The 25,560-nt window shown below is 46.7% G+C and overlaps 1 protein-coding gene across 2 annotated transcripts in view; it reads left to right on the top strand.

Moving 5' to 3' along the window:
* UBE2G1 (ubiquitin conjugating enzyme E2 G1) overlaps positions 1-24,788 on the top strand; it is a 53,313-nt gene extending 28,525 nt beyond the window's left edge. For both annotated transcript variants that reach the window (XM_034647197.1, XM_034647198.1), the window contains exons 3-6: positions 1,455-1,552; positions 7,393-7,571; positions 11,413-11,534; positions 21,763-24,788. In XM_034647197.1, the coding sequence (XP_034503088.1) occupies positions 1,455-1,552; positions 7,393-7,571; positions 11,413-11,499 (364 nt within the window). In that variant the 3' untranslated portion in view covers positions 11,500-11,534; positions 21,763-24,788. The remainder of the gene's footprint in view (positions 1-1,454; positions 1,553-7,392; positions 7,572-11,412; positions 11,535-21,762) is intronic.
* Positions 24,789-25,560: the final 772 nt, after the last annotated feature.

Below are 25,560 nucleotides of genomic sequence, written 5' to 3'. Positions count from 1 at the left end.
TGGAGTAAAGAAGTGAGAAGAGGTCAGTGCAGTAAAGGGACACAGCGTAGAGTTAAGATTGGGGAGCCAAGTGAAGTCTCAAGAGAGAACGTTGAAGCTGAGTTCTGTTTTTTTAAGATCTTATTTATTTATGTGAGCAAGCACGAGCAGAGGAGGGGCAGTGGGAGAGGGAGAAGCAGGCTCCCCGCTGAGCAGGGAGCCTGATGTGGGACTCGATCTCCCAGGACCCCGGGATCAGGACCTGAGCAGAAGGTAGACGCTTCACCGACTGAGCCACCCAGGCGCCCAAAGCTGAGTTCTAAATGATGACAAGGGGAGAAAGGTATTTCAAGCACAGGAAATGGCTATACGAACGACATAATGCAGGAACTTAGTTATATACCCCATGAGGCTGGCCTAATCTCTTTGGTTTTTGTTGTTAACATAGTACAACTCATTGTACTGTTTTGATGATACTTCAAGAACAGTTCCTAAGGAAATGACACTGGTCTAAGACTGCACTAATACAGCAGTTCCTGGCCATATGTGCTAATAAATAAAATCAGACATTCAGGGGCACCTGGCTGGTGCAGCCGGTTGAGTGTCTGGCTCTTGGTTTCAGCTCAGCTCATGATCTCAGGGTCATGAGATTGAGCCGCACGTTGGGCTCTGTGCTCCGTGAGGAGTCTGCTTGAGATTCTCTCTCTCCCTTTCCCTCTGCCCCTCCCCCTGTGCTCATGCTCTCTCTCTAATAAATAAATAAATCTTTCTAAAAAAGTTAAAAAGTCAGTTCCCTAGTTGCACCGGCCGTATTTCAAGGGCCTAGTGGCTGCCATCTCGTTTAGCATAACTATAGAACATCTCCAGCGTGCAGGAAGCTGTGTCGGACGGCAGCACTTTGGAAAGTCACTGGAATATAAACTCCTTGAGAGACTTTATACCTTGTTCATGGCTAGTGTCTGGTATGTAAAGGCTGAGGAAATATTTGTTAAATGATGAGATGAATAAATGAGTGGATGATTGGAAGGTCAGCACATCTTGCCACACAGGGAACAAACAACAGCATGTAAGTTCTGAGTGAGAGAGGGCTTATTGTGCTTGAAGAACAGAAAGAAGACGGGCTGGAATGGGGGGAAGGGTGGTAGTTGGAGATCAGCATGGATGAGCAGATGGGCTCAGTTAGGCCTCTGGACTTTGATGGGAAGTGATAAAGGTCGTCAGCACAACGGTCGTGTGACCTGATAGGGATGCCTGTTTAAAGCCAACTGTTTCTCCTTTTTCCTGCTTCTTGGGACTTGGGTCAGGTAGCAGGTGTATGAGTATGTGAGTGAGTAAACTATCTGCTTGAGGTCCAGGTTATTAACTCACTTCATTTATAGTCTTGGCACTAGCACCCTTGCTCTGTGTGTGTTTTTATCATTGTCTGTTATATGCAGGAACTTACAGGCAAGAACTTGTTTTTGTTTTTCTTCCAGTGAAGGTGGTGTTTTTAAGGCTCATCTCACTTTCCCAAAAGATTATCCCCTCCGGCCTCCTAAAATGAAGTTCATTACAGAAATCTGGCACCCAAATGGTAAGTTCATCTAGTTTTACTTTTACGTTTGCTGATGGGGGAGCCCGTCACTGAGGTTTGCAAGGTCAACAAGAAAGATGAAGGTCTCAGTGAGATCACTTTGGGATTTTTGTACTGAGCTCACTGTGCTCATTATGCACGTGGCCTTGTGTTAGTTTGTGTATTAGAACAGCAGGGGAATAGGCATCATATAAAACTATCTATTTCCGTAGTTTTCGGCTCTTTTTGAGACCCTTGACGTTCCAGACTAGAGGCAGGGTTATCGGGGGTACTTGCTAGGAATACATCTCTTACAACGGAGATAATTTCCAAGGTATTAGGTGACTCACTGGTGATTACAGAGTGCATAGGAGTCATTAAGCCTGGTTTTAAAATTTCTGTTTCTCAGCTTCACTCTTAGACCGTGGGCAGCTCTTCACTTTTGGCCTATATTAGCTGTTAAAAAGGGAGTGTCCTGCCTGCCTCACAAGGTGACCGGCAGGGTCGAGTGGGGTGCCGTACCGGTGTTTTAAGCTTTGGAAAGCATCCGATCCTGCTGTGCCGGAAATGCAGGGACGCTGAAGCTCTTACCCAAAGATGCATTACCACTTAAGATCCACTTTGTGAGCCAGCGGTCAGGCTAGATAAACTGTGTTTATATACAGTCTCCCTGAACTTCTGGCCTTGTTTTGTGTGATAGAGCTTGCAAGCATTTCTCTTCTAAGTATTTTGACTGTCAGTATTTGGTACTCAGAGTTGTGGGTTTTTTTGACTCCCGCGCTGATCTGCACTCTGCTTCTCATAGTCGACTTTGCATTGCCAGGGAGAGAAGCTCCCGAATTAGTCTGAGCAAAAATCTGAGGGAGAGGAGTGAGTGAGTGAATGAAGGCTTATCACAAGGGTATGGAGAATGTATTAGAGCCCAGGGGCTTGAGAAATGCACGGCCTCGAGAGACTGGAACTGGCTCACGGAAAACCATCGGGAACCAAGGGGGTAGCCACCGCATTCCGTCGCACCTGAGATGGCTGCGATCGCAGAGACACTCCATCGTTCTTCTTCGTACCAGTAACAAGGGAGGGAAATCTAACGGTCTGTGCTAGAGTGCCTTGACGATACCCCTCCGTGGAGCGCGGATGCCTGAATTGACCACATCCCCCTCTTGTTGCTCTGCTGTTTCTTTCCTCTCTTCCTAGGCGTTGGCGGTTTCTCTTACCATCACTTGAATTATTTGCTGTGTGTATAGGCCATCTTCTTGCGCCTGTTTCAAAAGAAGACGAAACAGAAGTTCTGAGTGTTGGCTCTGCCACATGTTAGCTGTGTGACTGTAGGCGAAGCCTCTGTGGGCCTCGGTTTCTCTGTGAGAGCACGTATGTGAGCAACACGTGGGACTTCTCCTCTTTTGGGAGGAAGGAGAGCAGTGGCCTAGGTGGTTTAAGAGGAGAGCTGGTGAAATGAGGGTTTGTTTTAAGGTGGAAGGGACTTTTCATTTCTCAGGCCATGAGGGGAGAGGCGTCAGTGAAGTAATGGAGATTGACTGGAGAGGGGAGGTGCTTTGTGAAGGAAGGGAACCTGAGGAGGTGGTGGGGCGGGGATGGCGCACGCGGGGCGAGCGGGGCTCAGGAGGCGTGGGAAGACATGGAATGAACGGAAAAGCGAGCCAGGAGTGTCTGTGAGACACTGGAGGTGAAGATGATTCGTGAGTCACGGTCCCCTTCTGTGAGGGTGTTGGGGCCTGTGTGGGGAGGAACGGACACGGAGACGTCATGGTGACATTGAGAGGACAGTGTTGTTGCCACATGGGTATTGGGTAGTGGAAGAGAGAGTCACATTCTAGAGAATGTGATTCTTACACAGAATTTTGACTGTGTGAACGCCTGGCTTAAACTTTGTTACTGAGGCTGGGGGTTCTCATTAAATTCTGGCGCTTTAAAGCTGTGTGGTAGCTTCGTCTTGACTGTGTCTCCTTCTGGGAAGATCACACCCATGGAGGAAGGATTGGAAGGAGAAGCCAGACGTCATGACCGCCAGGAGACACGGAGAGGGTTTTGTCAGTGCTTCCGGTAAGAGACCATGAAAGGTCGAACTGAGAGTTGTAGCAGGAAGGGAAACTGAGTTACTGTGCTTGTGGACTAGCAGATGTGGATGGTGGTGGTAGGGTAAGGATTTAGAATTGATGGACCATCCACAGAATAACCGTAGAATCAAAACCACAGCGAAATACCGCTTGACGCAGACCTGGGTGGCTGCCATCAAAGTGGCAGATGATAGTCAAGTGTTGGCGAGGACACAGGGAAACGAGAGCCCTCCGTTCTCCTAGCGAGACTGTAAAGTGCTGCAGCCACTGTGGGGCACGAGTCTGGCAGTTTCATTCCGAGACAGAAATGCAAGAACGATGAAAACACGTCCACAGAACACTTGGCCTTGAATGTTCCTGTCAGCAGGGTTCCTAACGGCCAAACGGTAGAAACAGCCCAAGTGTCCATCATTTGATGAGGAGAAAACCCACTCATCATGTAGCCACGTTACGGAGGGTGGCCCTGGCGCGCGCTGCCTGCCTGAGCCTCGAAAACATGGCACTGGGTGAGCGAAGCCAGTCGCGAGAGCCCACGCAGTGTAGGGCTGCGTTTAGGTTGGACTGTCCAGAGCAGGCAAACCTAGAGGGAGAAGGTTAGGTTCGTGCTTGCCTCGGGCTTGGGGGAAGGCTGTGGGGCATGGGGAGTGATTGCCCCTGTGTATGTGCATGCTTTCTGGGGTGACGGCTGTATTCTGAAGTCGATTGTGGTGACCGTTTACAACTCTGTGGACATGTGGGAAGCCATTCCGTTGTGCACCTTTGTCTCAGTAAAGCTGTTACAGATGTTCTCAGGTAAAAATTCTCTTTGTGTGGCTTAGATGCATTCCATTTTGGATTTTCTTGAGGTGTACTTGCCGTATCGGCTTAGACAGTTGGGTAAAAGTGAGTGTGGGGCCTTGGTAGTGCCCCATATCTAGGTGCTCGGGAGCGCGCGTGAAATCACTGCGCGCTGCACCTCCTTACACCATGTTCTCCGTCAGTACAGCTCAGCAAAGCTGGGGGGACGGAGGGGACGGGGAACATCGTGATGGGAAGAATGAGTTAATTTCCCCACGGAAAAGGCGGCTAATGCTGGAGAGCGGGGTAACATCACGTTACGTCAGAAGTCAGACTAAGGAAGCCTGGAAGGTGAGAGATCGGCTCAAGAGCCCGCCAAGCGGTGTGTCACAGAGGCTGAGGGAGCTGTCCTCAGCAGTGTCCGTCGTTGTGACCCAGAAAGGGGGACTTTAAAGGCACCCGGGGGAAGCTTGTTCAGACCATTTTGTGACCAGTCGTAGCCTCTAATAGGGGGCAGAAGCCAGTTTCCATGAGGTGACGAGAGAGAGAGAATGAGAGAACCCCCACGTTGTGGGCGTGTGGAGAGGGTGGGGGTCTGTTGGGTTTCTGTCATTTCTAGACACATGGCTTCCAGGGAGGGGTAACTGGGAGGGTACACGTGGTTCAGGTAGTCGAGGCCGAGGCCGGTGGCTAGCTGTGTGGGGGGGATGGATTTAGAAAAGGAGATTGAAGCTCCAAATGGAGCAAACGGTTTCAAGTGGCTTTAAAAAAATAGTATTATTTGCTGGGTGTTAGGGGCAAGAAGTTTCTGGTTTCACACATAACCCATCCTGAAAGACTAAAAGGAGTGAAGATAGGTGGTGCAGCCGAATGCAGAATGGGGCTTGTAAATGAGCCTCGTCAGTAAGGGCGACAGCGGAGATCACTGTTGGGGCGTTAAAAGGAGAGGGAAAGGTAACAGGCAAAAGTTACGTGGGGACGATTAAGGAAGCAATTTGGCAAGAAAAACTAGACATTTGAGTTCGTAAATGAGTAAAGAATGAGAACTGACATCGCACCAGAAGAAACGTGTATTTTCTGTACCTGGAAACATTTTACCCCCAGAAGCATTTAGAAAAACCAGATTATTTTTCACCTTTTTAATTTAAAGATTTATTGATTGATTTAATTTATTTTAGTGAGAGAGGCAAAGAGAGGGAGAGAATGTCCAGCAGAGAATCACCACTGAGCGTGGAGCCCAACAGGGGGCTCGATCTCATGACCCTGAGATCATAACCTGAGCTGAAACTAAGAATCGGACACTTAACCCACCGAGCCACCCGGGTGCCCACACCTGTATTTCACATTTAAACTGTAGTTTGGTAATAGGTCTGAAGCCTAAAAACCTTTTATTTAAAACAATTAAAATGAAAGGACTCAAGGCTAAAAATTAAAAGATGCTACATTTTAACACAATTTCCACAAAAGGAAAATGGATCTTAAATTGACTCTCTCTGATAGAGTTTTATGGAAACATTTAATACCATATTTTCAAAGAAAATGACTTGGAAAAAATCCTCTTCATGTAATGCGTGAGGACATTATCTAAAGAAGATGGTAAAAGCATTTTGTGTTGAACTTTGCGGTGTGCTTAACAGTTTGTTGTTGCTTTGCCTGCCTCTCGATCTCGTTACTGCACTCAGCAGATCTTACTGGGAGGTGGACGCCTGGGAAGAGGAGCCCAGACGAGACACAGGTGCTCGGGCCTGTCACGGTCTGCGCTCGGATGCCTGTGCGCACAGCACACATCCCGGAAGGGTTTGTCAGAGACCGGCAGTGTGTATGGACTCCGGCTCGGCTTCCCGGAGTTTTTAACAACAGGGGAAGTGCCCAAGTCAGGAGATGAAAAATAACCTTGAGAATTATCCCGATTGCAGGTCCGGGGGCGCCTGGGTGGCTCAGTCGGTGAAGCCTGTGCTTCCAGTTCATGTCATGATCCTGGGGTCCTGGGATGGAGGTCTGCGGGGAGCCTGCTTTTCCCTCTCCTTCTGCCTGCCGTTCCCCCTTTTATGCTCTCTCTCTCGCTCGCTCACTCTTTCTTTGTCAAATAAATAAATAAAATCTTCAAAAAGAAAATCTCTTAGACTTTAGGTGGGAAGTTAGGAATGAACTAGACATACGTAGTGCCATTGATTATTTATGGGATTTGGGTATTTGGTTGAAAGACTTTATACACCAAAAATTCCTATTCTTTTCTGTCTTTTCTAACATTTTCCAAGTAAGTATACTTTATTGTACTATTATTATTTTGTATTTTGCAGTGGAGAAAACTTCACCATAAAAGATTAGTGATGATTTTGGTAGTTTTACCAATAAGGAGTATTTGTGTGATACAAATGAGCTGGTGGATTCAAAGTTCTCCTTTGTTTTGATCAACAGTTAATTTGTGACTCGGATTTTAAATCCTAGTTTTATAGAAAAGATGCCTCATGAACGTCATTTACGTTGATGAATTTTCACTGGCAATGTGACATGTTCCTTTTGTAAATTTGAGTGCACTCTGCTCCCTGAAGATGTAGTCTTGCTTTTATGTGATATAAAAAGTACATTATGACGTTACCTCTGATTGTTTTTCTTAGGAAAGTCTCTGGATGTTTGACGGTCCCCAATTTAGATCCATCAGTTAGTGGGGAATCTGGGAAATCATTACACAGAGACGGTTCTGGAATTTGGATCGTCTACTTTACACACAGAGCAGATCCATTGTCTTTACTGCGTGTAAATGCTAGACACCGTCCGTGTGCCAGGCTCCTTGGACTTGTGCACACATGGGGACGATTGCGCATTTGTCCGCTGGCTCTGACATGTGGGTCCGGTTTGGTAAAATGCGGTTCTGGAAACCGTCTTCTGTAGGTATTCAGTGTTTCATAAGGACCGTGGGAGCCAGGGCCACATCTGTAACAGGTACTTTACGTTTAAGCACGTTATTTTAAATGCTTTCAACAGAACCCTTACTCTGTAATTTTGCAGTTGATAAGAACGGTGATGTATGCATTTCCATTCTTCATGAGCCCGGGGAAGATAAATATGGATATGAAAAGCCAGAGGAGCGCTGGCTGCCCATCCACACTGTGGAAACCATCATGATCAGTGTCATTTCCATGCTGGCAGACCCTAACGGAGACTCGCCGGCCAACGTTGATGCTGCGGTAAGGGTGACGCACGGCTCTCCCCGCCCTCAGTTACCCTGATGAGAGCGACGGCCTGTGTGTGTGCGCGCGTGCGTGCGCCTGTGTGTGTGCGCGTGTGTGTCTGTGCGCGTGTGTGTGTGTCCCCGCGGACGGGTGTGTGGACATTCACGTTTCTCCTGCACGTGTACAAAAACAAGTCACAGACGTGACTAAGCTTTCCCCTCAGTACTTGAACTCCGTCTCTTAAGAACGAGGACCCTGTCTTGCGTAGTCAGAAACAGGCCTCACCGAGATGCACCAGTTGTGGAGATTTCACAGCATTTTCCCCTAAACGGCTTGAGGAGTCGTTATCGATGCCCTAACTCACTCTCCACGTGTGAACACTTGGGCGGCCTCTCCTGAGAACAAGGCATCCCTTCTCCTACTACAGCACGAGCCCATCATTGATACACTACTGTTCCACACGTATGCGGTCCATACCCTGATTTCTCCAGCTTTGTTCCTCATGCCTGCTTTTTTTTTTCTTTTCTTTTTTTTTTTAAATCCAGAATCTGGGAACCCGTGTTTTATTTTGTATTCATGTTTTATTTTGTGTTCATGTTTGTTTGTTTGCTTGTTTCCTTCTTTCCTTCTTTCTTTCATTTATTTATTTGACGGAGAGAGAGACAGCCAGCGAGAGAGGGAACACAAGCAGGGGGAGTGGGAGAGGAAGAAGCAGGCTCCCAGCGGAGGAGCCCGATGCACAGTTCGATCCCAGGACCCCGGGATCACGCCCTGAGCCGAAGGCAGACGTCTAATGACTGAGCCACCCAGGCGCCCCTGTATTCATGTTTCATTAGTCTCCTTTACTCTGGATATCTGTCTAGTTCCTCAGCCTTCTCTTCTCCTTTGAAGAACCTTTCATTCTAATTCTTTTTCTTAGAACTTTTGTTAGTATATATCAAAGCCAGGAGGCTAACTTCACTTTTCTACTCGGACAACTTCTATATAGGTAACTAAACTTACATAGAAACCAGGGTGATGCAGTATATAGTCTATGCAGAAAAATACTTCTTTGATAAACCCTTTTCAAATGTACGCCCTTGAATTTTTTAATTTGGTGATCAAATTGAAGTAAAAAATTGATGGAAAACCATGCTAGCTTTTATGTAATCCAGCATCAGTCGGAGTGCTGTAAGAGGCGGTAAGGGAGAAGAAATCCTGTGGAATCATTTCGAGGGAGAACGAATTCTAGTTTACTTTGATTCATGCTCAACTATAACTCTTTGTAGTAAGATCAGAACTGACAAATTGTATCTTAATCTTCATAAAGGTTAAAATTAAGGACAAATTAAGGGCAAGTACCTGAAAGTATGAATATACAAAAGTTATTAACTCTTCAGAGCAGCCGGGTCCTGGAACCACAGGGCCTCCCGAGAAGGGGCGGTCCTCACTGATGCTGCACAGAGCCGGGCTGTGTGGGCGCGACTCAGCTCTGCACGCCGTGGGCCGCTCAGTGCTTAAAATCCACTGCTGCTCTTGCCAGTCTAACCAGTCAGTTGTCTCCTGTTGAAGCCATGGGTTCCCTGTGCACAGTTTCGTGTACCTTTCCCATCTGCTTTTCCCTCTTGCATTGTACACCTTGTCATATTTCCAGAAGTTCTCTGTTTGCTTTTCTGACCTCTCAGTCAGTGATAGCTATTCCAGGAAACCCCCATTTTCCTTGGAGCTCCCTGTCCTGGACCCCTCCATCCTCGGGCTCCAGATTAGGTTGGCTCAGACTGCTGCGCGGCTGCCTTCCTTGGACTTCCCCTTCCAGCTCTTCTGGGTGGGGTTATCTGTTTCCTGGATCCTGGGTCTTTTTTCTTGGTTGACTTCTTCCTGTTGTTGGACCTCCTCTGAGAGTCATGGTTCAGGAAGGCTGTGTGGGAATTAAGAGCTGGGTCCTAACCTGTCTGGAAGGGTTTTTACCCTACCCTTATACTTAAGTGACAGTGTGTAGCATTCTGGGAGAGGAATGCAGATTTCTACGGAATTGATCTTTCCACGTGTATTGTTGCTGATGAGGAAGTTGTTGGATGGCCGACTCTTCTGCGTTTGTGGGTGACCTTTTCTTTCTTCCTCTGTTTTCCCTGTTCCCTTCAGGTTCTTTTCTGATTCTTGGTCTTTGAAATCTCACGGTGTTGTGTAGAGTTTAAGATTTTTTTCACTTCTGTACATTACTCCTGCTTCTCTGTGAAGGGTGTGTTCCAAGACCCCGAGCGGATGCCTGAAAGCAAGGATCAGTACCAAACCCTATGTGCGTTGGTTTTTTCCTGTGTGTACGTACACACCATAAAGTCCGGTTTATGAGTTGGGCTCAGTGAGAGATTTACAGTGATAACTAATAATAAAACAGAGCAGTTACAACAGTATGCTGCGATAAAAGCCGTGTGACTGTGGGGCTCTCAGGACCCCGTGCCGTGAGCTCACCTTCCTTGTGAGGTGTGAGGTGATCGTGTGCCCACATGGTGAGATGAAGCAGGGTGAGTGACTCAGGCGGGTGACGTGGTCTGAGGCTGCTGCTGACCTTCTGGTGTTACGTCAGAAGGGGGACTGTCGCTCCTGCACAGACTGGGGTGGACCGGGCAACTGAGCCCACAGAGAGCATAGCCGCGGCTGGGGGTGGCGCGGGGACTCCTGTGGTCAGCGTGTACTTGGAGGACTCAGCTCTGGGAAGTTTCCCTCGTGTACAGTGTTCTCTCCTTCCTGTTTTTTATTAATTTTTTACTCGAGTGTATATTCCTTCCTTCTTTGGAGGTGTAGCTTCTGCCCAGATCGATTCTTGTGCGCTGTTTCATCTAAACTTGTGCTGATTCTGAGTTCCTGTTGAATTCTCATTTTGGTGGTGTTTGTCTTAATATTAAGTAGCTTGTTCTTTCTTCATTATTTTCTTTCTTCATAGAATCTTGTCACTGTTTGATGAAGTTCATAGTTCTTCCATCTTGTGGGAGTTCTAATTCAATTTTTCAAAGTTTAATTCTGATCATTCTCTGAGGCCAGTGTTTTCCCTTGTGTTTCTTTTGTATTTTGGAGTCTGCCCCAGGACCCTGTAGGCTTTCTGCACAGCTCTGCACGCACGACTGCAGGTGATAGGACGTGCAGGTCTCGGAAAGCACATGCATCCACAGCATCTGCTCTGCTCAAGTGTGCAGCCGGCGAGCCAGACGCGGAGCTCCAGACGGAGAGGCGGTTCCGTCCTCTGGCCCACACTAGCGGCCCTGCGTGGAGGGCTCTTCGTATGTGTGTCCGTGTACCGTGACGTCACCAGTACTTCAGGAAAGTGTTAGACTTCTGGATATAGGTGGGAGGAAAACGCCAGACCGTTGAGCTGCATCTCTGTTTTCAGTCCTGCGTCTTAGTGACTGTCCAGACTGTGTCTGCTGTCCAGTCGGCCCTGCCCCTCCTTTGCTCTGGTTCCAGGGAGACTTCTCTCCTCGGCTGCTGTTTCATTCCTCTGCCGTCTGCTTTTGGTCTTCCAGAAGCGGTTTCGCCTTTGTGTCGGCTGTAGTTTCTGGAGCCTCGGCCTGTGGCCTTGAATAGCTTATCTGTAAGGCGTAGCTGCCTTTTCCAGTAATATGAGACCGTCCATGTTCTTCATGGACTTCTTTCTTTAAGAGAATTGTGCCTGTATGGGTGTTTTGCGTAAGGGATTTCTGCTCTTGTGTCCCAGCCCAGCGCCTGGCAAAAGTATTTTTTGACTACTTTTCTGATTTACCAGCTTTTTAGCATTTTAAAAGTGTGCAGGTTGCCAAAGCGTTACATTCAAAATTAAAACTAGTGTTTGAGTTTCTAAGAAGAGCTTGGATAAAGTCACTTCATGTTACTTTTGTATCTACAGAAAGAATGGAGGGAAGACAGAAATGGAGAATTCAAAAGGAAAGTTGCCCGCTGTGTAAGAAAAAGCCAAGAGACTGCTTTTGAGTGACATTTGTTCAACAGCTGTAACTTCATTATTTCAGGGTGAGTTCATTTTAAAATCCTACTTTTTTTGCCTTGTGATAAATGGCATATACATTTTTGGAAATTGTGTGATTTGGGTATTTGGATTGCCTGATTTCACTAACTTCATTGTTTTAGTGGGAGCGTCCAGTGGTCTGTCGTGTAGCCCACGTGCGTTTTGCTCCACTAGACTCCACGTCTTTAATTAGGTGGTTGTGTTACACTGGCTAGTGTGGGGTCGTGGCCTCTCTCTTCACTGACGGCGAGATGAAGGTACTTGTTTCAGTGTGGTTTATGGCAAAGGACGACGTGAATTTTCATTTCCTAATTTTTTTTTTAAAGGAAGATCGTGTTTTCTAATAAACTGGCAAGACCATTAAACATCTGTCTTCCATGTTTTCTTAATTTCTTTTTTTTAAAAAGATTTTATTTATTTGAGAGACAGGCAGAGAGAGAGAGAGGGACAGAAAGCACAAGCAGGGGGAGCAGCAGGCAGAGGGAGAAGCAGACTTCCCGCTGAACGGGGAGCCCGATGTGGGACTCGATCCCAGGACCCCGGGATCATGACCTGAGCCCCCCAGGCGCCCCCACCTTCCGTGTCTTCATTGGTCGTTCTCTCCCTGTTCATTACTAATAGGGCCGATAGGAAGAAGTGCCCTCCTGTTGTATCTCATCTCTCCGCGGGCCTCGACCACATCCAGTAGGGAGCCCAGGATAGAAGGGGACGTGGTGTGGACCACTGACCAAATGTGTGGCATTTTAGTTACTTGGTTTCTTTTCTTTCTTTGTTTATCACCGGGGTGATAAACTTATTGAGGACACGGAGCATGTGAAGGATCACGAGTCATGGCACGTCCTGGACCTGCCACCTGTTTGACCCCGTGTTCTCACACGCCCCGTTCTGTGTTCACCCCGGTTTTTCCTTCATCACGTCATCCAGTTTGTGCTGTTCCTGAACGGCATGCTGGATACGCTGGACTGTGTGTGCGTGGAACCGCAGTGTGTGCGTTCTTCTGTGGCTTGTGTTGCTCGGGGTTATAGTCTTGAAACTTGTCTGTGTTGTGTCTGCTTGTGCCCATCTGTTGTCGCTGTCCTGTGGGGCCTCATTACATGAGTCACCATCCTGCTCCTGGTTCTCACTGCAGTTGTCTGTGTGTTTCGCTTTGTGTTTGCTGGCAGAGTGAGTGTGGCTGTCTCGTTTCTCGCTGCACGTTGGAGGGGAGCGCCTCCCCGGGGTGTGTGCGTGGGGGTGGAATCGCTGAGGTAGGGCCCTGTGCACTTGTCTGTGACTGGATAATGCCAGGCTGTCTCCAAGATGCTGCATCTATTTATACTCCTTTTCGCAAGGATAAGGATTCCGTTTACTCTGGACCCTCCCCTGCATTGGACATCACCAGAGCCCTGTGAAAGTTCTCCATCTGGAAGGCTGTGGAGTGTGGCCTTGCTCTGACACGTGTGGCCCAGCTGACTGTCATTTCATGGGTTTGGCCGTTTCCTCTGGGAAACTCCTGTTCTTGGGCTGTTTTTCCGTTAGCTTCTGGATTTGTATCCTGATCATTTCCCTTTCTTTGTGGAANGGATTCTCTGGATGAACAGAGTTTTTTTTTTTTTTTTTTTTTTTTGAGAGAGAGAGTGCCCGCATGTGAGCCCGGGGAGGGGTGGGGAAGAGAGAGTCTCAAGCAGACTCTGTGCTGAGCACGGAGCCCGAGATAGGGCTCAACCTCATGACCCTGAGATCACGACCTGAGCCGATGTCAAGAATCAGATGCTTAATTGCCTGAGCCCTGCAGATGCCCTGATGAACAGAGGTTCTTAATCTGACTGTAGTCAGGTTAGACCTATCCTGTACAGAGTTGCATTTCATGTTCTAGCTTCTTCTCTGACACTGGAAAGCTCCGTTGCATCTTGTCTTGTGAAAGTTTTATGGTTTTGCCTTTGGTGTGTGTGTTGAAGCTCCTGAAATGGACCGGCGTGAGGCCAGAGTTTGGCTCTGCCCCCNGTGGCCCTCCCCCCCCCCCCCCCCAGCCTAGAACCATTGGTGCATTGACTGGTGCCCGATTCTTTCACCACTGACGCTCAGGGGCGATTATACTAGGGAATTACATTTCCAGGTATCTGTTTCTGACCGTAACATGTTTTATTAGTTGGTTTCTCTTTTCCCTAAACTACCATCACATTGTTTTAATTTTTATTTATTTTTATGATGAACTGTGTCAAATGCAAAGGTGCAAATCAGAAGTAAGACTGAGTCTACCCACCGTTGTTCTGTTGTCGTGTTTGATACCCTGGTTTCTGATCTCCTCATCATAACCTGAAATGCTGACCATTGTTAAGGCCAAGAACAGCAATGACCTGCAGTCTTCAGATGTTTTGTTTTCCACCAGCTCGTTGGTGTCTAACCTACATGTGTTTGTTACTAATCCTGTCCTTATTTTCTTAGCTCGCCCTCCCCTCCCACCTCCTCTGTGGTCCTTGCTTCCCACCGTCCTTCATGTGTGCGTCTCGGTCTGCTGGGACTGGTGCTTTCCCGCCTGTACTTCTTCCAGGTGCTTGTCCTGGACGCCCCCGCCGTGCCCGTCACCCACTCCGCTCGTGGGATTGGTTCTTGTGTGGGTGTGACCGTATCCTAGGGCTCTCTCACCCACACGGTTTCCAGTCAGAGGGGAGTTGGACCACGACGGAGGATTGCAGTTGCTGCAGCCCAAGTGTGTGTGTGACTTCATCTCATAAATAAGTACTTCATAAATTTAAGAAATAACCAAGAATTTTATTATATTTACCTCAATAGTATATTACAAATTAGTTAAATAAACAAATACATACTAATGAGGGGCCACAAACAGATTTTGTAAGGGATTGTATATTCCCTCCTTTGCTAGTGGGATCGGAGTTAGTTTACATTGGATCATAACATACACATGTGTTTAAAGTAAACTTACCAAGGTTAAAGTTCACTCATCAAAAAGATGGAGGCAGAAGGTAATGTTGATTCAGAAAGCCTCATTGTATAGAATAAGTTAATTGAAGATATGATACACTGTGAATGATGACACTGAACTGAGAACTTCCAGTTAAAGAGTAAGGAAGCAATAATTGGAAACCTGGACCAGCACAGGTCAGTAACAGAGCATCTTCGCACGACTGCTTGTCCGCCAGATGCGTTGTGATGGCTTTGCAGTGCTGCAGAGGACCTGGCAGCCGGAGTCCTTGGTAGAGCAGACTTAAATAAAATTGATACACAAACTTTGTGAATGATTCATTGTAGTTACTGTCCCCGGCCTACCACGTTACTGTTTAAGCTCAGGCTTTTGTGTGAAAAATGATCATCCTTGAGGTGTGTGTCTTTCGTTGTAAGACCTGAATAAAGGAATTAGTATTTTGTTGTCAGTTTGAAGCTCGTCAGGAGGACCCTTTGGCTCACCTGTGGGCAGAGACAGACATTCCTTGGGAAACACTGATTCATGTATATTAATGCAGGCTTGTTAGACTGGCGTTCAAGTCCCCAGTCCCACCAGTTGTGTGTCAAAAATTACTAGTTGTGGGGCGCCTGGGTGGCACAGCGGTTAAGCGTCTGCCTTCGGCTCAGGGCGTGATCTTGGCATTCTGGGATCGAGCCCCACGTCAGGCTCCTCCGCTATGAGCCTGCTTCTTCCTCTCCCACTCCCCCTGCTTGTGTTCCTTCTCTCTCTGGCTGTCTCTATCTCTGTCAATTAAATAAAATCTTTAAAAAAAAAAATTACTAGTCGTTTCCCCCTCTGTTCCATCTCCCTGCCACTCGGGAAGTGTGTGCACTCCCGCCGGGAGGGAGCTGGGTTCCACGCCCGGGCTCTGGACCGCGTCTCCTCCTTGTTCTGCCTGGTGCTGGGAGGAGGCCCGTCTCAGCCCGTTTCCTCTCGTGAAGCAGTTGCTCTTCACACGGATGCCCCCCCGAAGCCTGACAGCGCTCAGGGCCCTGACTCGCAGTCACCGATAAGAGTGTTTTCTTGCTGCTCCTGTTAACCTGCAGTATGTTGCCCCGATAAGCACCTGAGCCCAGTCATCTATCAGGATTAACTAGGAGTGAAATCATTTGAAAATTGGACTTTAAAAAATTCACATCAAAAACCCATGACTTAACTCCTGTCTTCTGAAAGCAGGGCTGTGTTGTACTCATCCACGAATGCATGGAGCATGGTACCTGCTGTCGGACTGAGCTGCCTGCGTGACCTGCACGTGTCCTTGTCGTGACATAATTGTCAGGCGTGAGGCTATGCCACAGAAAGCCGGTGCCTTGCCGCAGACGTACCCAGGCTGGCCTGTTGCTTGCTCAGAGTCTTCGTAAAGGCGGGTTTTCTTAGGGCTCATCAGTGTGCTGTTTCCGTGTGCCCTCAGTAGGTTTGGTCATGCCACAGGATGCAGATGTGAAATAAAACTCCTGAGGTTTAACAAAAATAGATTGAAAATTGTTTTTAAAAATCTACATCCAAATACGTCACTTATGTTTTCTTTTCTTTTTTTTTTTTTTTTAAAGATTTTATTTATTTGGCAGAGACAGCCAGCGAGAGAGGGAACACAAGCAGGGGGAGTGGGAGAGGGAGAAGCAGGCTCCCAGAGGAGCGGGGAGCCCAACGCGGGGCTCGATCCCAGGACCCTGGGACCACGCCCTGAGCTGAAGGCAGATGTTTAACGACTGAGCCACCCAGGCGCCCTGAAATACGTGACTTATGTTTGCTAAATATGGAAGTTGGAAATATTACCGTTCCAGAACTTAATCCAGACTTTCACTTTTTAAAAAACTGGTTAAAAAAAAAAAATGGGTTTGCCCCTCCTCCCAGTTCTTATGTGCACGTTGCAGTATTGCCTGTATGTGCACTGGTGTACAACAGACCCCTCGAATGTCTGGTCCTTCCGCTAGGCCCTGGCAACTGCCATTCCACTTCCTGTGTCTAGGAGTTTGACTCCTTAGATGTCTCCCAGAACTGGGGTCCTGTAGTATTTGTCTCCTTATTTCACTTTTTCTTAGTATTTATACCTCGTGCTCCATAAAGACCTTAACAGCCTTATTTGCCTGCCCACTCCGGTGTGGGATGGAAGGAAGAGAGGACATGGGGCGGGGGAGGGGAGAGAAGCAAACCCTCCCGTCCTGCAGTTCGGCAGCAGGACCACGTTCTGGGTCACCAGACAGGAAGACTCTCACTGTTCTGCGGGGGAGGGGAGAGAAGCAAACCCTCCCACCCTGCAGTTCGGCAGCAGGACCATGCTCTGGGTCACAGACAGGAAGACTCTCACTGTTCTGCGTTAAGGCGACAGGGGTTGGTTTAGTTCTCTGTTGCTGCGTTACAAATTGCCTAAAATCCTGCGGCTTAAAACAACATTTTTTAAAAAAGGTTTTATTTATTTATTTGAGAGACAGAGAAAAGCACAAGTGGGGCGGGTGCATAGTCTCTCCACTGCCCGGTTGAGACCGCGTGTGGAGTAAGAGATAACCCCAAGCACACTGCATCCTTGGCGGGTTTCACGCTAAGGTCACTGAAGGCTTAGCTCCCACGTCGCACCCAGGCTTCTGAACATCAAGGCTTCTGCCGTCTAGAGCCTTTCTGACCTCCTGAAACACTCGGCCTGATCCACTGCGGGGCTGTTGACCACACCTGCCTGTTACCGGCAGCCTCGCTGTCCCCAGTACTCCCAGAACAGAAGGTTAAGTATGAAAAACACAACTATTCTAGAACAAAGTAAGGGAGAATATCAAGGTAGAGAAGGACTTGTTAGGCCCAGAAAACACCCGGAGAAGGGAAAAATCAATAAATTTGACTGTGTCAAAACTGAAAACTTAAATATTATGACAAGACAAATAAACTTTTAAAAACAAGCAGCAGACTGGGAGAAGATTACTGTCTATCTGATGTTCAGGATTTGCACCTAGAATCTACACCAGCTTGTGCAAATCGGTGAGAAAGTAAGCAGTACAAAGAAAAAATGATCTGCCTGGGTAATAAATAGAACCGGAAAGAAAGCTAATTGTTACAGATGTGAAAAATAACTGCATCTGTAATCAGAAATACGAAGGTACAGGGAGGTGACATCACATCGACTGGATTGTCAAAAATCAAAATGCCCGAGAAACCCAAGTGTTGGTGAGGATTTGGGGAAATGGTGTCCTTGAAGTAAGGGATTAGCAAAGGTGAGTCCGCGTTGGAGAGTGGGTTGGCGATATGTGGTCAGTCTGAACCAGGCACCTGCCCTGTGAGAGCGGGGTGTGGTTGGAGACGGGCTGGCACGTGTGTGCGGAGACATACATGGACGCCGCTTGCAGCACTCTGTGTGATTCTTGAAAGGCCCCTCAGCAGGATTGATCAGTTATGATTGATACAGTGGAATATTACCCAGCAACTAAATGCGTGTGTAATATAGACTTATAGTAACCAGATGGTTAAATCTCAAAGAACAGTCTTGAGTAGGAAACGCAATTCGCAAAAAAAGAAAAGACAGCATCGAGTTCGGTATTGTTCACGTAGGTTAAAAAGTACAACCTAGGAGTGCCTGGTGGCTCAGTCGTTAAGCGTCTGCCTTCGGCTCAGGGCGTGATCCCGGCGTTATGGGATCGAGCCCCACGTCAGGCTCCTCCGCTATGAGCCTGCTTCTTCCTCTCCCACTCCCCCTGCTTGTGTTCCCTCTCTCGCTGGCTGTCTCTGTCACATAAATAAATAAATAAAATCTTTAAACAAAAGCACAACGTACTCACTGTGTGAGAAAGAGTTTGTTTAAAGCAGGGACTTGAAGAAATACATAAAATTCATAAAATTCGCAGTGGTACTTAACTTCGGGAGGAAGGGAGCACTGGGAAGAAGAGGGCTTTGCCTTTTCCCCTTTACTGTCTGCCTTGGCGCACATTTGGCTCATCTTCTGTCCTCGCTGCAGGAGACTAAACTCGTCGGAATCTTGGGCACTGCTGTTGGCCACATCCACAGGCTTAATGTAGTTTCGGTCCTTAACCTGTTTGATGTGACACTGTTGATCGTCCTTCTAGAAGCATCTTCCGTGCAAGCTAGGGCTCTGTTCCGGTCCCTTCTCGGCTTGACTGGTCCCTGCCTGCCTCTCTGTCGCTGCCCCTCTCCTACCCTCACTCCTGTCCCCAGCTGCAGGGACAAAACAGGCATGACAGCACTCTGGAACACGGAAGCTTCTCCGTGTGAGGGAAAGTGAGTCCCGCCGTGGCCTCCCCGTTCTGTTCCCAGAGGTGACCGCTGACACACAGTAGCTTCAGCTTCAGAAATCTGACCCCTCCCAACGCTCACGCACACACACGTGACGTACGTGTCTGTGTATATAATAACATGGGCAGAGACATAGAGTACTTTTTAAAAATTGAACATGGTCTTCTGATTTGCTAGTTCAGTGTGATTTCTGTGTATCGGTGTGATAATATAGGGCTGTTCTTTTACAGTCGCATGTCCTTAAGCATGGAGCTTTGTATTTTGAAGTGGGAGGTAACACCGAGAACAGGTGACCCTGAGCACGTTTCAGTTCTTGTTAATGAATATTGGTTCACGTCCTGCCATCTGCAGGTGGTGCTGTCTTGGGAGAGCATGGCATATATGGCACACCGCTGACTCGGGACCCTGTTGATCTAGCCAGTCAGACACGAGGCTGACGTGGAATGGTCCTGCCGAGACTGGAGGTCCCCAAAGCAGAGACAGGTTCATTTAGTCGGGCGAGGGACAACAACGTACACGGTCACCACGTTCTGGGGGAGAAAGAAGAAACAGAAACCCATGGGCTGGTTGGTCGCAGGAGGGGGCCAGACTGTGTGAGGGACTTTGGGCCTCAAAAAGGAAGTGGCTGGGGACGGTCACGAGTGCCATGGCACGGAAGAAGAGCGGTCTGGTGGTGGGGTGCTGCCGCCTCGGCGGGCGCCGGGGGCCTCTGTGTGGGAGGCGGCGGGAAGCTTCCCCGCACGCAGGGACTGCTCTCAGTGAAGAGTGGCTGCGATGACTGGAACATTTACTTCTGACTGAGGAATTACTTTCGTTATTATCCTTTATATCAAAAGTGGTTTTTATTTGGAAACATGCTTGCCTGATTTGTATTTTTTTAGACTTTAAAAAAGATTAAGTTGTGTAACCATATCGGAAATTGATTTGATCCTAGTTTTAGAAATAAATAGACCAAGATACTAATGTCCTTTAGAGGTGAACTATCTCCAGATTTGTAGGTTAAAAATCGGGAATAATACGAGGGTTTGAGGTAAAAATAAAATAAAAATAAAAAAGATACTAAAGGTTATTTCATAAAGACACACAATTGATATAATTTCAATTAATATAAAATATATGTGATTTTAGTAACAGGCAGATGTAGTCTAAGGTAGAAATGGGACACACTTAGAAAACATACATGACCGTGCGGTCAGCACCATCTATTTAAATAAATAGGGCGAGACCAGGAGATTCAGTTTCACATTTATCTTTCTAGAGAAAAGACTGACAGACTTGCTTTTTCTGTACTGAGGCTTTTCCCGTTTAGAATACATTTTGTTCATGGGGGGAAAATAGATTTTTCTATTCCTGCTGACAGTTAATGCTATTTAAAGCTGGGTTGCCTGATTTTAGGTGTTAATGACTTTGAGCAGTCAGTCCCCCTCTGGGATATTTTTCTTTTTAAAACCTTACACAGTCAGTTTTTAAATGATTGTATCATGGCCCTGTTCGTGTTCTCGGGGAATGATTATAGAATCTGTTTCAGCCCTGAGAGACTAAATGGCCAGGGACTAATTTGGGTGTGGTGGGTCTAGTCTTTGGAAAAAAACTAGTAACATCACCTAAAAATTATAGGATGCCTATTCTGTAGTGATGTGTCTTTGTTTCACTAATGTCTTCAGATTTTCCACAGAATCTCTGTGCACATTTTGTGCGTCTGTGCGCCAGTGGAAGCTCGCTTCTGGGGAAGGTGACGTGCGAGTTTCTGGTGCGTTCCCGGCTTTGCCAGGGGCTGAGTGGGTTGCCCGGCACTACCCCTTTGGACGAAAATGGAGCAGTCCTTCTGCCTCACCGGCGCTATTTTGGGGAGGTGGTCCAAGTCAGGGAAACGGGCACATGCACGGCCACATGTGGGTAGGCCACAGCTTGCTTTCTGCCCACAACAGAGCTTTGGTACGGTTGAATTTGGGCCATGATGTGGTGGATAAATTCAGGGCTCTAGAAGACACACACTGGTGTGACTTAAAGATTTGTCCTAACTCTGAGTACGCCTGGCATCTTTGTTAGAAGCTTAACGTTGTGTCCTGTGACTCGGCAGTCATCTTCTGTTCAGGTTCTTCGTACCCAGCACTGTGCTTGGCAGACAGAACAGGTGTGAGCGTCTCTGGGACACCTGGACCTGAGAGGAGAAGAACAGTACCCTCCTCCCTGCTCCCCCTCTCCCCTCTCCCCCCCTCCCCCCGCATACTCCGAGCACACAGTAATGTTAACAGCAGCTCTGAAGGAAAGTCTGGTCATTACTTCTTTTTTGAACTTGAACCTAGTGTTTTTCTCATCTTTGAGCATGAAACCCTGCCCCTTATTAGCTGTGCCACCTTGTCTCACTTTTCTCTATAAAATGGGGGGAAGCTCCTTCGTGTACTTACGAACACTGCGTGAGAGAAGTCTGTAAACTTGCTTGGCACCTAACGAGTGCTTGATAAGATAGTAGTTGTTTTCATTTAGATGGGGTTCTTGACTTCTAGGCTGACGGAGGGCATGAGACCGGCCAGATGCAAAGTCCCTAGAAGGACCTGTACTTGGAGTACAGGGTGCGTTGTGGGCAGCTTCACGTAGGCAGTGGGTTTGGACTGAACCTGTTGGATAAAATTCAACAAGCTGGGAAGTGTGGCACTGTTACGTTGTTTGTTTCTCTGAATATCCTTCAATACTCACTTGACTTGTCAGTAGTTCTTCTGTGTTTGACGTTTGGGGATTGAAAACAATGTAACAATGTAAAGTAGGGAAGTACAATAGAACTTACTGTGCTGATAGATAGAAATAGTCTACGTCTGTACTGTCCAGGATGGTAGTCACTAGCCATATTAAGCACTTGAACTAAATTTTAAATTTAATTTACTACAATTTAAATTTGAAATAAAATGGCCCTATGTGGCTACCATGTTGGGTGAGCATAAAAGTGAGCTTAAAATGAAATTAAGAACTTGTTTCCAAAGAAATACAATACAAATGAACATTTCTAATCAATCAGGTCTTCTGTAATTTGTTATGTAATGCTGTCTGTTTTGTTGTAGGTCTCCAGTTGAGAAACATGGCACTGTTTTCCCTGCACTCTACCCACCTATGGCTGGACTTCTCTTGTAACGAGTTGGCGGACACTGGCTGGAGCTGGGCTGCAATAGAACATGCCAGTGTCAGTGCTGACAAGAGCCTAACAAGTGCCAACTTACAGAGGATTACGCATTTTGAATTCTAACGAACTGTTTTACCCTTCAGGAAGAATTGTAAAGACCTGTACATAGCACAACATGATCGGATAATATATATACTGTTCACGTACGTCCACAGTACACCTTGTACCAAATAATGCTTTCTTGTAGTGGGGTAAGAATCGTGTAAATTCTAAAAGATTTTAGCAGCTTTTCTTTCCCTATTCATTGTTTCTTATCAGTTTTAAAAGACTCCGTAAAGCATGTCAGATGAAAACAATTAGGATTAAAAGTTTCCATTTAATTTCCTTTAAACCATTGAGGCTTCATTAAACTCTTTTCACTTACTAAACTTTTGTATCTTCTTTGTTTTGACACACTCCCCTTTGCTTCTCTCTCTTCTCTGCCAGAACGTTTTCAAATCACTTAGTTCCAGTACTGAGATACTTACTAAGCAACGACTTGACTTTTAACGATGACTTCAGAGGAGCGGTCATCACTAGGTGCTTGTCGCTTTGTACTCTCGCTGCACCACCTCTTGGATCCGGTGTAGCAGTACCACATTTTGGTGTGCTGTTGAGAGCTCTTGAACTCAGTCATTATCCCTGAGAACTAAAAAGAGTTGGTTCAGAATTCAACTTACTGAAATTTGCCCCAGACAGTACAAAATTCTGGTTTGGTTTTGCTTTTGCCTTCCCGTTCGTTCCTGGGCGTTCAGGTCGGATGGATTCGTGTGCACAGCTGCAGGCTTTCTGCTTAACTTTGTGGGTTTGCTCTTACAGACGCTGTCGACCCCCCACCACTTTCTCCGTGGCCCTCCGTATTTCTTTGCCTCTATTCTTCTATATTGCAGATTTTTCTCACTTATTGTACAAAGAAATTGCGATGTATATTTTCATGTAATTTGATTTTGGAATTCTGTCACCTTATGTAGTGAGTTCTTCCAAAATATAATTTTTTTCCAATAATTGTCAAGTTGTTGGCTTTTATTGTATTGAATGAAGGTTATAATACTGAATGCCAGAGAAGTGCAGTTTAGAAAAATCTCAGGTTGATTCCTTATGCAAACAGACTTAATACTTGAAAATCCCATGGCCATGGCAGTGTATGTTATCGGGCTCTATCTAGGTTCTTATGTGGATCTCAAAGCATTACAAGGGTGTGAATGCTTTGCTGTTTGGCATATAGATTCTGTCACTGACATAGTGCACTTGGATTTTATTAACGTTTGAGCATAAGCATATTTCATATCATGTTTTCTAAAACAGCTTCAGGAAATGATGAAGTGAACGTGTGCAGTGTTAACGGCAGGCCCAGGTTCCCCTATGTTTGTTGGGTGTGAGGTTGGGATTGGGAAGCAGTCGTTGGCGTGTAAGGGACAGAAACGGAGACAGTACCAGATGGGACACAGTTCCATGAGAGCCGGTGCATCTCTGCTCTGTGGGGCTTGGAGAGACGGCTTTGGCAGAGAGCGAAAGGGTCCCTACAAGTAGCCCATCCTTGTGGACTCTGCATGTCCTTCTTTAAGCAGAAGTAAAATGGTTGAGGATGTAGACACAGTAGAGAGTGATTTTTCTAAATCCCTGTCTGTTCTTCACTCTGAAGCATTATAAAAACCCATAAATGTGTAATGACTGAATGTGAAAATTGTTTGATTTGATTCATTGCAGCTGATTTTCTTCAAGAACTTCATTTGTGACTTTTTTTTTTTTTCAATTCAAAGACTGTAAAATTTGTTGCCCCAAAGTGCTGGTACTGCACACCCGCCTGGGATTTGAATGCAATCCCTTTTACTTTTAAATCAGAAACTGTTCACATGGTTGCTGGTGGCAGAACGGAGTCTGAATTTTGCTCTCCTCTTGCTGTGATTCTGCTAGTGATCTGTTGAGTTAAAACCTGGGATTTGACTCTTCAGGGAGCAGCAAATGACCTACTAACTCAGGGACAACTCTTACTGAACTCTAAGTGCCACTTTCATGCAGGTACTTTGGTGTAACCATGTGTGTTTTGGGGCTAGATCTAGGGGAGTCGAAGGGAGAGCCAGGAACCAGTGCCCCTCCCTTCACGCTCCTTTCCACCTGGCGCCCTGGCGTGCTGCATGTGGACACACAGGCCTTGGGAGGTGGTGTGACCTGTTCTCCTCTGCCAGGGGCGTCACCTGTGCCTTTCCCCGTGTTCATCTGACAGTGTGAACTTCACGCCTCCACGTTTGATACTAAACCCCTCTCAGGTGACACTGATCCAGGTGGCTTTTGTCCCACCAGTGCCTCATCACTAGTGTGAGGTGAGTCCTCTCTGCTTTAGGAAAAGGATTTTTCTCCCTAACTCTGTGCCAACTACCAACATCTACGCAGTCTTACGGGTTTTAGAACTGTTGGCTGTTTCCTAAATTGATTCCAAGTTCTTGTAAAGGCTTATAGATTTCAGTCTGTGCTCATAATGGGATGGATGATCTCAGTGGCTTTCAGGCCTCTCTTCTGTGAGTTTAAAATCCACGTGAGATTGGCTTCCTTGTCATCTGTGAGGCGATTCCACTCGTTCTCTGATCACTTGGGTGTCCTGGTATCTTCAATGGCCTTCATTCTCGGTTGTGAAATTTTATTCTCTATGCTCACTTACCTTCTACAAACCTGCACATTTTGGGTTGTGGTGCCTGTGTATCTATTTTTGCCGTCTGGTCTCCAGTTGGTGGAATTACCTTCTTTGTACCTGCCCCTTCTCAGCATCTTTGAAATTTGACATAATGTTGCTTCGTTCCAGCTTTTTTTAGTTCTGTAACTTGTTGATTGTATTACTATGTGAGTTCTGTTGTGATGTTTGCTGTATTGTAAAGCACCTCCATCATGTGGTGAGTGCTCTGTAAATCAATAAATGATGACTTAGAGGCTGTATCACGAGCTATTTTGGTTTTAGGATGCAGGTCTCAAAAGCAAGTTGTGGGGTTATTTCTAAACAGCACATGATACTGAAAGGTCCACAGGGGAATCTTGATAAAGAATTTCTAAAACTTCATTTGAAGAAGGAACCAGAGGGTGGGAAGCTGACTTCCAACCTGATGGAACAGTCTTTAAATTTCTGGTACGGGGCCAAGCACTCTTCCTCACCAGGGTTGTGTGTGCCTGCTGACTTAGGGCATTTTGGGGATTTTGTCTTTAGCCCAAATTGGCTCTACCACAGACATAATAAGCTTAGAAGGAGAAGAACCCAGACTCGAAAGTGAACGGAAGAGACCACAGGCACCATGTCAAGCACCACCCTCCCTCCTCTACACAGATGGGCAAATGTGGCCCAAATACCTGCCCAGGATCACCTAGTAAGTTAGTGGCAAAAAGACGCAAGACTGAGTACTTAGTCTTTCTTTTTTTTCTTAATAGGATGTCACTGTCTAGCCTTCCATCCTGCATCCTCACGTACAGTTCACGTGGATTTACAACCGTGAGGGGGTGTTTGTTGGGACATGCGCTGCCTGTGGCCATAAAGGCCACCTCCTTCCAGAGAAAAGAACAGGAAGCCAGATCGCTAATCAGAACTGAGTTAGAGACAAGAAGAAAAGCCTTGAGAGCACACTGGAGGTCATTATCAAAATTTAATTTTCCTGATAAATACATTTGAAATAAATTATAGAAGGGTCCAGATGACGTCCCTGAACCTCAGATACCAGTT

This window comes from Ailuropoda melanoleuca, chromosome 17, assembly GCF_002007445.2.
Source record: "Ailuropoda melanoleuca isolate Jingjing chromosome 17, ASM200744v2, whole genome shotgun sequence".
Taxonomy (NCBI): Eukaryota; Metazoa; Chordata; class Mammalia; order Carnivora; family Ursidae; genus Ailuropoda; species Ailuropoda melanoleuca.
Note: the sequence above shows the minus strand (reverse complement) of the source record. Positions and strands in the feature narration are given on the sequence as shown.